Below are 11,723 nucleotides of genomic sequence, written 5' to 3' on the forward strand. Positions count from 1 at the left end.
ATCCGATCACAAGGACCCTTGTCTGTTTTCACCCTGAGAACAGTGTGATAGGTATTGTTTTTCCCATTTCAAATGAGCGGACTGGGGCTCAGGGACCTTAGGGAACTCCATAGCAAAATTCATGACAGATGGGTAGAGTCTTGCAAGAGAAATCATGAATGTCTGCCAGGCAGGAAGCGGGAACAGGGAAGAGTAGGTGCCACCCCTTCACTTTCTGTTTGCTCAGTTATTCCTCCCAACAGGTGTTGTCATTCTGATTTTCAGCTGAGGAAATGGAAAATCAGAGAGCTTGAATAACTTTTTCCAGAATCGCACAGCTCATAAGTAGTTGGGTTGGCCTAGCTTCGAAGCCCAGGCTCACTCTCCTATACTTCTGAGAGCTGCCTACAGATGGGGGAGTGTGGCTGGGACTGAGCAGTCAAACCTGCATGGAATTTCCTCTGCAGCATGCACAGGCTTAGCCGGCTCCCCATGAGTCCTGTGCAGAGTCAGCAGGACCTGGGAGCCCCTGAACCCCACACGCAGGGAAGCAGAGAATGGGGTCTGGCCTGGGGCAGGGCAGTGGTAGAAGGCCTGTCCTGGGATACCTAAAACCTGCGCTCCCCCAACCCCCCTCACGCCCTCATCAGTGAACCCCTGGGTACCTGTGATTCCAGCCGCGGTGGCCTGTGGCCGTCTGTGGACTGGAGTCCTCACCCGCGGCAGGCCTTCACTCTCCTGACTCTCCACAAGAAGCCCGAGCCACAGACAGAAAACAATATGCTCTTGCGTGCCATTTGTTGCATGCCTGGTTTTTATTTGACAGTCGGAAATTCACATGCCTTCCCCATCTGCCCTTCTACCCACTGGGACCAAGCCACCTTGCAGCCCCCTCCTGCTCCTGGGCCCATTTCCTTCCCTCTAAGCCTGAGGTTGCAAACAAAGACACCTTCGGGCAATATCTGGCCACCAGATGTGTTTTGGACAGCCCACACTTAATTTTCTTCCCTAAATTTTATTACTCATCAGCCAATTTCACTTTAAAATCTAGATTCCTTATTTTTCATGAAAAAGGGAAGCTTTGCTCGTGCTAGACCAGCATTCCTAGCCTCCATCCACTTTAGCCATGGCCTGGCTTTTCAGTTCTCCTGTCCCCATCACCTCTGACAGTCTTCCCACCAGGCCTCTTCCCTTGCCCTCCTAGCTAAGATTTGAGTGTGTCTACCTGCCACCCCACACCAATCAGACTGCTAGGAGCTGTGGGCCCAGGGCCTCCTTTGTACAGTCAGGATAGGCTTCGGTGGGCTCTGAGGGTTTGCTGATGTTCCAGAACCCACTGGGGCTCTGGTCCCTACTGGACCCATGGTGGGACCCAGGTGTTTGGGGCCAGGGAGGGGAAGGAGGCTGTAGGTCTCCGACCACGTTCACCCTCAGGTCTACATCACTGTGCTGGACGAGAATGACAACAGCCCCCGGTTTGACTTCACCTCCGACTCCGCGATCAGCGTACCCGAGGACTGCCCTGTGGGCCAGCAAGTGGCTACTGTCAAGGCCTGGGACCCTGACGCTGGCAGCAATGGGCAGGTGGGTCACTGAGTGAAACAGCCGGGATCCACCATGTCAGTGGGGCTCCCACAGCTCCCACAGCTGGAGGGGCCTTCTGAGCCACCCCCATCAACAAGCACCAGGCTCTTCCAGTCTCTGCCCCTGCAATCACCCAGTCTGTGGTCAGGGAGAAGGGTCAGAGCTGCCTCAGAGCTATGCAGGCCGGTGGCCCTGCTTGGGTCATGTGGACATGGAGCCCGAAGGCCAGCCAAGGCTCAGCCCCGCAGTGAAGTTGTTTTCCGGGTGACTCCTACCCACGCAGCCCCAGCTCCCTGAGAGGACATGCTCGTCCTCCCTCCTGCTTCCCGGGCCCAGCCCCATGGCAGGAAGCGCTTGCTGTCGCTCCAGGTTTGGACACCCCAGATTGCAGAGGGAGAAGTGACAAACCCACCAGTGGTCACACAGCTTTCATCTGTTCCGTGCACTGGGCCGTGTGTTTGTGGGTGTTAGCATGGCTTGCATGGTCTAGGGGGTCGAGGGATGCTGGCTTTGGAGACAAAAGTGTGTGGGTTCAGACCTCTGGCATTTGCAAGCTGTGTGACCTTGGCTGGTTGTTCCATGTTTCTGAGCCTCCTCCCTGTGAACTGAGGAGAACAGTTGCTTTCTGTCAAGGTTGCTATAAGAACCAAGTAGAGTCCAGGTAACGCCGCAGCGTGTGCCTGCCCCAACAGCGTGAGCACAATCCCCTCTACCCTGGGAAGACATCAGTGCCATGGGACTCCTGCCCCACTCTCCCAGGCCAGGATACTGACATCCCCTAGCCCCGGAATCTTCTATGGGTGCTACACTACCTCCATGGGCCTGCACCCCCATTTTGAGGGAGATGAATCACTTCTGCTTAAAACACTATACTCCCAAAAGCCCTTGCTGAACAGAGGGCCCAAGTGGGCAGAGGAGGACCAGGGAGTCCCGCTCGGCTTGACCTTGTCACCTCTCCTCCACACCTGCTCACCCCTCACCCTCTCTTCTCCCCACAGGTGGTCTTCTCCCTGGCCTCTGGCAACATCGCGGGGGCCTTTGAGATCGTCACCACCAATGACTCCATTGGTGAAGTGTTTGTGGCCAGGCCTCTGGACAGAGAAGAGCTGGATCACTACATCCTCAAGGTGGGGCCTGGCCTCCCTTGGGCTGAGAGACCACAGGCTAAGTGCCTAGACCGGTCACTACTCTCCATCCAGGAGAGAGCCTGTCCATAAGCACACTCTGGTGGTCAGTGCCCCTGCTGTCACGAAGTAACATGGGGCCAGCTGCACCCCTCAGGGCCAAGAGCACAGTGAGGCCGACCCAGGATAGGAAAACCTGGGAGGGACCTTAGATACCCAGGAGGAGGCAGTTGAGGTGTCTTCCCCTGTTGTCAGAGCCAGGAGGATGAGGGAAAGCCTGGTGGAGATGGGAGAGCCCCAACTCTTCTACAAATACAGTGTGGCCTTGGACAGATTATTAACTCTGGGCCTCATTTTCCCCACCTGTGCAATGTACAAAAAAATTCCCGTCTGGCCTGCCCTGTGGAGGGAAGAAGCAAGTGCAGGCGTGAGGAGCCACGAAGGCTAGCATTATTGCAGAATGGCTGTGGCTGGGATGTTTGCCAAGGGATTTCTGGGAACCTCAGGGCTGCACTTCTGCAGAGGGCTCAGCTCCTGCAGCACTTATGACTGCATCAAGGCTCCCAGGAACAGGCTCAGCCATAGGGCGCCAGCTCATTGCTTATAATATTACTTGAGGCTCTTTTCCTGTTTGCCAGAGATCATGGGACAGAGTGCATGGGACAGAGGCCTTTGAAGCTAAAGGCAGGAGCCTTGGGTCAGGTTGCAGGCCCAGGGTCATGGTCAAAGGCTGGCACAGCCCAGAATACAGTCAGAGGTAGGTCAGGAGGTCAAGGCTTGGGTACGTGCTAATCAGATTCCAAACGAGGATCCCAAGTCAGATGACGATTGGGCAAGAATCATTTGCAGCATGGGGCAGAAGGTGAAGGCTTTGGGGAGAGCCCAGGGCTAGCCAGGCCACCCAGGGGTGCTCAGCGAGTCTCTTTGCCCTCCCAAATGCTCCCCACTGATTGCACAGCCCTTTTGGACTCCATATTCCCAATCCTGCCCAGCACCCTTTAGCCCTGACTCCAGTTGCCCTCCTCCTTGCAGGTTGTGGCTTCTGACCGAGGCACCCCTCCACGGAAGAAGGACCACATCCTGCAGGTGACCATCCTGGACGTCAATGACAACCCTCCAGTCATCGAGAGCCCCTTTGGATACAATGTCAGTGTGAATGAGGTGAGGCCAGCCCCAGGGCCCATATAGCTGGACATCCGGGGGGACCATGGGCATAAGCCAACCATGCAGCACCTGTTTAAATGTCTGCCTGGCCCACTGGTCCCTCAGATCTCATGGATGGGAACTGTGGCTCATTCATAATGATATCCCTAATGCCTAGCCCGGATCCTAGAATGCAGTATCTTTTTGGAGTAGAGGAGAAGAGAAAAGAGGAAAAGAAGAAAGTTGCCTTTCACCAGACAGGAAACTGAGGTTTACCCAGGGAGCTTGCTTTTTTAAAAAATGTATTTATTATTCAGCCCTAAGACTGAACCACTCCAATCTGCCCTGGCATTGCTGGGTATCATGCTAGGTTGGACGTTCATGAAGGCAGGATGGCATGTGGCCAGAGTCTAGCTCTCAGGCCAGACTCCCTCGCTTCACCCCACTGATTGGCTGTGTGGACTTGCACACATTCCTTCCCTGCACCTTGATTTTCTCTTCTGTGAATGGAGATGATGATGCCAGCACCTAACTCACAGGGTTGGAGAGAGGACCCAGTGAGTTAATGCAGACCCCAGCATATCAGAGGTGCTCAGAGAATGTTCGCTGCTATCATCCTTATTATCTCCATCATTGCCCCAGGGTAGATGCAGCAAAGCTTTCGGGAGGTACAGGGGGAGCCTTTGGGCTACAGGAGCAGGTGCTAGACTGTGCCCCAATGCCTTGAGTCGAGAATGAATGCTCTCTTGCTCTCCTCCCAGAACGTGGGTGGAGGTACTGCTGTGGTCCAGGTGAGAGCCACTGACCGTGACATCGGGATCAACAGTGTTCTGTCCTACTACATCACCGAGGGCAACAAGGACATGACCTTCCGCATGGACCGCATCAGCGGTGAGATCGCCACACGGCCTGCCCCGCCTGACCGCGAGCGCCAGAGCTTCTACCACCTGGTGGTCACTGTGGAGGACGAGGGCACCCCCACCCTGTCGGTGAGCGATGGAGGTGGCCACAGGGAGGAGCGGGTGGGCCAGGGCAGCTCCACCTCCGAGTGAGGGGAACAAGATGGGTGGGAATGGAATTCCACACAGCAGGTGAATCCTTGACAACTCCTTTAGTCCATCTGCTTTTAGTCCGTCTGCCCAAGATGGCCTCCCCTTATGGAGGCCTGTTGCTTGCAAAGCTGGGGTGCTAGTTTGCCCTCCCGAGTCTACAGCTACTCGGAAGCTCTGTTTAGTCCTCTTTTCTCTCACAGAGCAGCTCTATGGGGTGGTACAGGTTGAGCCTCTGTACTGGGGCCTGGCCCAGGGAGCAAGTGGGTATGAATCTAGCCCCCGCTTCACTTGCCCACCTATGCACTGTGAGGCCACACCAATGTGCATGGTGGTGTCTTACAGAAAGGGTGCCTCTCTGGCCGTCTTCCCCTATGTTGTGTGGTGTGGCATGCTGTCACAACACGTTAGGGTGGGAAGGGACTGGTGTCTGTGGTTCACACTGATGCTCAAATGAACAGCACCACTGCCCAAGACAATGTTCAAAGTTTGCCAGATTAGAGAAGGACTTGTGGTCCTCAGGGGCTGGATGGAGAGCTCTAGGAGCTGATGAGCTGTGTTGGGAGTGGCTTATAAACTGAAAGCAGGGAATTTGGAGTCAGGAGCACTGTGGCTGGCTGCATGATCTTAAGCAAGTCAGAACCTCTCAGCATATCGTTTTGTCATCTGCAAAAATGAGATAATATCAACCTCATGGGTGTTGTTTGGGGAATCAAATTAGCTCATGTCTGTGGAAGCACTTGGTAAACCATGAGGAGGAAGAGGACTGTTATTAGTTCTCTATTGCCACAATAATGCTGCCTTACAAACCAAACAAAACAGGGGAGTAAAACAATAACCACATACTTAGCGCTAATTCCGCAGGCTGGCAATCTGGGCATGGCTTAGCCGGGTGGTTCTTCTGGTCTCAGCTGGGCTCCTGCATTTGTGTGTGGGCAGCTGCCTGTCAGCAGGGTGCTATGCTTCTGAGGGTCGGCTGGCTAGCAGCTGGGGTGACAGGGACAACTCATCCTCCAGAAGGCTAGCCCGTGCCTGTTCTTATGGGGTTGGAAAGTGTCCAGAAGAGACGGCAAAGGCATGCAAGGCCTCTTGAGTCCCTGGCTTGGAATTGGCACAAGGTCACTTCTACCACAGTCTGTTGACCAAAGCAAGTCACAAGGCCAGCCCAGACTCAACCAATGGGAAAATAAACTCTACCTTCTGAAGGAATGAGCTACAAAGTCACACTGCAAAGAGTGTGGTTACAAGGAAGGTGAAGAGGTCAGGGACAGTTTTGTGATCTGTCTCCTGGAAGGACCCTGATTGCAAATGAGGCCTCAGCTCTGTCCCTCTCACAGCAGGTTAGACCTCTCCCCTTTGACAGCAGCACTGTGGGAGGCGGGGTCACACCAGGTCTGGGCAGGGCTCTTTGTCTGGAGCTTCTCTGGAGATGTTGGTCCAGTAGCTCCAGGAATTGGGATTGGGCCAATAATCCAGGAATCCCCACCCCACCACAACATTCTGAGGAGTCCAGGAAATGGGACTGACTTTGGGCACCCCTGTGGGCATCCTTAGCCCCACGGCTGCACAGTGTCATCACTAGCCACCTCAGCCATTCACACCCAGTGGGCTAAACAAGGGTACATTTATAGGACACGTGTCACTCACTGGGCAGGATGGGGCTAGGGCAGAGAGGGGTATCATTTATTGTGTTAACGTGGAAGGACCCAGTTTCGACATGACCCCTCCCCACTGCACCTGGCTTCAGGGTGGATCATCTTGGTCATCCCTTCAATAGCATTTCTGAAGTAACAGAAACTGACTATGGAGTCATAAAGAATCAAAATGTATTTTCCCACAGAGCAAAAATTCTACAGAGAATGTGGATTTCAGGCTCGGTGGTGTCAAAGCTCATGTTTCTTGGCCTTTCCCTCATGGTGGCAAGATAGCTACTATAACTCCAGGCATCAAGTCAGCATCCAAGGCAGGAAGATGACAAAAAGATGGCAAAGGGCTATGGCAGCTACTTCTGCCCTTTTATCAGGAAAGCAACAGTTTCCCAGAACCACCCTCCAGAGTGCTGCTTGTGTCTCCTTGACTGGAAGTGGCTCACCTGGGCACCCTAGCTGCAAGGGAGGTTAGAAAAAATGAGGCACAGGATTATCATGGTCAGCATATTACTTGGGGGCCATATGTATCACTGCCCACACAAAAGCAGGCCTCTGTCAGTGAGGAAGAAGTGGAGAATGGATTTGGGGTGGGCATCTGACAGCATTTGCCACATTGCCCTCCCCAATCCTAATGCAGGCCAGTCAACGCACCACCCCCACTCCCCACCCACACTCCAACTCCTACAGTCCTAGGGTCTCTCAGGGAGGCCATCGGTGGGATCCATAACATTCTAAGACCCTGCAGTTTGTAGGCAAAATCAGGTTTCCTTTGGGTCCCCAGAATAAATGGGAATTAAAGAAATGGAAAATCACCCTGGCCACAATTAATCACCCAGAATGCATGGGCCACTATCCAAGCAATCCTTTAAAATCTTGGGATTGGTCCCCATAGCTAATAAGAGTTTCCATCTGCTGGCCAAACCCTCTGCAGGGACCCATCCCAGCCCCTTGGGGACCATAAGCATTCCCTCCTCACATGTCAGCCCCTGACATTCTGGCTCTCGTTGAAGCAGGGCTCAGCCCATACCAGCTCCCTGGGGACAGCATGAGAAGCTGGGTGGCATCCACCCTGCTCATCCTGGTCATCACCAGCTCTGCTCCCTGAGGCCCCAGAAAACACCCTCAGGATGACTAGGACCAGGGACCCTGAGGCCATCCATCTCTAGGGGAATATATATGGGGCTTCCTGGGCTGAACCGTGACACTTTCTTCCAGACCGTAATATAAACAGCAACAGGTACCAACTTGAAAGATTTATAGGAAAACAATTTTAAGTCGAAAAGAATCCATCCCTCTTCAATTTTTTCCCCCTGCTTCGCCAAGTTGGGAAAATGTTGCTATCATTTGGTTTTTGCAGGGGACACCTCAGTGAAGAATTGCAGTGACCATAGGGACATAGAGAAACTAGCACTAAACCATATTTATTCATTCATTCACTCATTCATTCATTCAGCCGTTGTGCCTGAATGGCCACTATGTGCCAGGCACCGAAGATTCAGAAATGAAGAAAATGTGGTCTGTGGCCTGAAGAAATGAGGTTGAGTAAGGGAGGCAATGAAAACACTGGTGTGCAATGGGGCACTGAGAAGGGCTTGGGGAAGGCTTCCTGGAGGAGATGACACCTGGGCTGAGTCTTGTTCGTCAGTGTTGGTTAGCACAGCCAAGAAAGAAGCATATTCTGGGGTTCAGCCTGCACAAAGGCTGAAGAGCAAGCAATAATCAGGGGTGGGTTCTGGGAGCCACAGGTGGTTTAAGCCTGGGGCTGCTTCCAAGGCCGAGGGCAGGACTCTCTATTTCCATATCCTCCCGGGACAGTGTATATGGGGCTCTCCACAAGGGCTGCTCCCGCTGCCTTCTCAAGACCCCCCTCTACTGCCTCCATGCCTAACCGAGCCAAGGTGGGGATGGGGCAGAGCTAGCAAGCAGGGGTCCTGCAGCCCACAGTGCCTACCAGGGTAGCTTGCCTCCAAGGAGCACTGGGCCCTTGAAGATTTGCTTCCACTGACCAGACCCTCACCTTTGGGCAGCAAACCCCTCAGGGTTATGAATATCCCCAAGAGCAGGGCCCTTATCTGCCACTGGGCAGATTTCACTGGATGCGTCTGTGAGGAAGGAGCATTGTCCCAGCCCCTCCTAGAGCAACCAGAGACCTGAGCAGCATGAAGCCAACCACCCTGAGATTCCAGGAATGGCTGCCACAGTCTAATGGGTGAGAGCAGCTGCTACCCTACATAGATCCGTCCAGAGAAACCCACTTGCCATCCTTTTACTCCCACTGCAGTTATCTGCCTGGCTTCAAGATGGCCTTCACTGGCTCAGGACCAACCTTACTGGAGGACAAGGGCATGAAAGATTCATTCATTTGTTCATCGAACACCAAGTATGTGCGAGGCCTGTGCTATAGGCTAGGACACCAGAGATACATCAGGCACAGGTCTGCCCTCCAGGAGCCTACAGTCTGGCAGGGGAAGACACATGTACTGGAGAGCTGACACTGTGATATGGTAGAGTGCTAGGAGCCTGCAAGCCAGGGCAGGTTTTCTGGAGGAGGCATCATTTGCATCCCTGTTTTGAAAGATGCGGCTCCCTAAGCAGGGGTCCTGAGATTCGGCTGCTAAGACCCTCCCCAGAGTCAAGAGAAATTCTCTGAGTCCCTCCAGCTCTACTTTTCTCCCTGAGACCCTCGTCCCCCCAGTTTCCTGAGAGCTGGACATTCCTGCAAACAGCCTAGGCCACCCCCACCTGGCCTCAGCCCATATCACCCGAACTCGGAACAGCTGTGCTGCAAGGGGTATCTGGGTCAGCCCCAGGCCCGCCACACAATGGTGTGCCACTGGCCGGGGGAGTCATTGTGCAGCCTCAGCCCCTGCCTAGCTCCAGGCCATGGGCAGACAGGCCAGGCTTGGAGGAGGGGTCTAAGTGGTTGTCAGGGAGGCCCCTACAAAGGAAGAGCTGGGCCCAGGGAGGAAGGACGGAAGGTAACTGGGAGGTCAGGAGTTAGCCCAACCTCAGAGGCACTTGGCAGTGTGGTGGAGAGGGAGGGAGGGCCTGACCATGGCCTCCCTGCCACGTGAATTGCAGCCAACCGATAATACTATTCCAGATAAGAAGCCCTGGCTTCTCAGGCTGGTGAGGACCTGCAGAAGTCACCTATCCAGGCAGAAGGACAGATATCTCCCACCGCCCCCTTCTGGTATGCAAGTCCCCAGCAGTGGCCCCATGACGGTCTATGAGCTGGGGACACTGCTCTCGGCAGTGCACCTCGTGTCTTTAGAGCAGAGGCCCCTTCTGTTTATTAGACTTGGACTCTGCTATTGTGAATTCTGCTTCCCCTGGCTTGAGATCAGAAGGTCCCAGCCTGGCCCTCACCCTCTGTGGCACCAAGAAGGCTGGCCTTCCCTGACCCAGCGCAAGTACATCCAGACCCTTCCCTTGGCCTGGCTTCTTGAGGGATGTTCCGCAGCTGCCCAGATCCTCCTCATACAACTGGCTAAGTTCTTCCGAGAGACCCTGGGGCTCAGCTGCTGAGGGTTTCTCCCTTCCCCATCCCCTAATGCAAGCAAGAGGGGTGCATGGGCCACTGTGCCTATCAGGAGTCCTCTAGCTCCACAGTTGGCAGGCAGAAAAGGGAGTGGCAGGAGCTGATACGGAAGGAGCCTACCCATCAGCAGCAGCGTCTTCTGGACCCAGAAGAAGGCCCAGGCCAGGGCAGGCAGAGCACAGATAGGAACGTTCCTGGTGTGCAGTACAGTGGAGCCCTGGACCTGTGGGCACAAGTTCATCTCCCAGAGCCCTGGTATGTACTCTAAGCAAGTCCAAGGTGAAGGCCAAGCCAGGCCCTGGCCCATAATACCACTCCATTCAGTGAGGAGAAAGCAGGAGACCCAGGGTTTAGTTGTAGTTCCACCATTTACTTGTTTTGACAAGACACAGACCTTTCAGAACCTCTATTGCCCTGTGTGTTAAATGGCAGCAATAAAACCTCCCAGGATTTTCAGGGAAGGGGGTGGATCAAACAAGTAATAACACATGTGAAAGTGTGTTGGAAAGCACCAAGTATTATAACAGAAAAGGCCAAGAGACAGCATGCATGCTGCCACTTCCCTCTCCTGTGCCCAAGGCAGACATGGCTATCTATCTCGGCACTTTCTCACCAAGCTATGTTGATCATTCAGAATCCCTCTCAACACATTCCAGCATAGTTAGGGCGACAGCATCCACGGGGTGAAGAGAAGCAGCAATGCAAAGCAGGGAATGCCCAGGGAATGGGCCAGGTGGCCTGTGCTGTCTATGGGCTGGGCCCCATGCTCAGCTGGGCTGTGGCTGAGCTTCAAGAGGCCTTTGTTCCCAGCATCCTTGTTAGCAGCCCCAGTTCCTCTTTTGTGCATTGTGGTTCCCTGAGAAAACATTAACCCAGCCCCCAGCACAGTCAGGCCAGCCCTGGGGAAGGCCTCATTCATGAGGCAGGACCCCAGGGGCCAAGTTGGTGCTTGGTGGTGGCAGGACCCCTGCAGCCCCCTGTCCCACTGCATACTCCCAAGTCCACCCCACGAGGAGCACCCCCTGAAGAAGGCCATGTATCAGCCCCTCTGCCCTGGGCCACTGCATGTAGTGGGAGCTCTGGTCAAGCAGAAGTCTTTTGAAAAGCAAGTCCCAGGGCTCCTGCACCTCCGCCCCAGCGCCCATCGCCACGGACTCCCCCAGGCAGGGCCAGCCTGCCCACCAGCAGTCACCAGTGGCCTCCATAGTGTGTTTTTAGGGAGTGCTGAGCAGTCCCCGCTGTGTCAGCAAACCTTCCAAATGGTGCTTTCAATTCCATTCCCTCAGCCTCTCCCTGGGAGGGAATAAAGGCAGGAAGTCTCTATTAAAATGTGAATGTCGGGAGATAGGTAAGATGGCCCTAATTCCTGATTGATCTCCTAACAATGAATCAGTTCTTAAAAGCATGGATTTCCTTCTCAGGGCCTCAGACTGTGCCACAAATCCAGCGCTCCAGGAGCCTCCTGCCCCAGCCCCTAGTGCTCCTCCCTCCCCTTGGAGGCGCCATGTTCTCGCACCCAGCTCTCCCATGCACCCCAGCCCACAGCCACCAGGGCTGGCATCAGAGGCACCACCATCCCGGGCAACTCGGAGGGCAGCTCCAGCAGCCTGCCCCTCCCCAGCAGCAGCAGGAAGGGCGTCCCTAGTGCGCTGCA

General features: G+C 54.5%; 1 protein-coding gene across 1 annotated transcript in view; it reads left to right on the forward strand.

Annotated features, from left to right (window-relative positions):
* Positions 1-11,723, forward strand: part of CDH23 (cadherin related 23) — a 419,760-nt gene that overhangs the window by 341,450 nt on the left and 66,587 nt on the right. Inside the window, exons 34-37 of the mRNA XM_055274603.1 lie at positions 1,414-1,563; positions 2,562-2,690; positions 3,720-3,848; positions 4,592-4,819. Of these exons, the coding sequence (XP_055130578.1) occupies positions 1,414-1,563; positions 2,562-2,690; positions 3,720-3,848; positions 4,592-4,819 (636 nt within the window). The remainder of the gene's footprint in view (positions 1-1,413; positions 1,564-2,561; positions 2,691-3,719; positions 3,849-4,591; positions 4,820-11,723) is intronic.

This window comes from Symphalangus syndactylus, chromosome 4 (genome assembly GCF_028878055.3).
Source record: "Symphalangus syndactylus isolate Jambi chromosome 4, NHGRI_mSymSyn1-v2.1_pri, whole genome shotgun sequence".
Classification (NCBI taxonomy): domain Eukaryota; kingdom Metazoa; phylum Chordata; class Mammalia; order Primates; family Hylobatidae; genus Symphalangus; species Symphalangus syndactylus.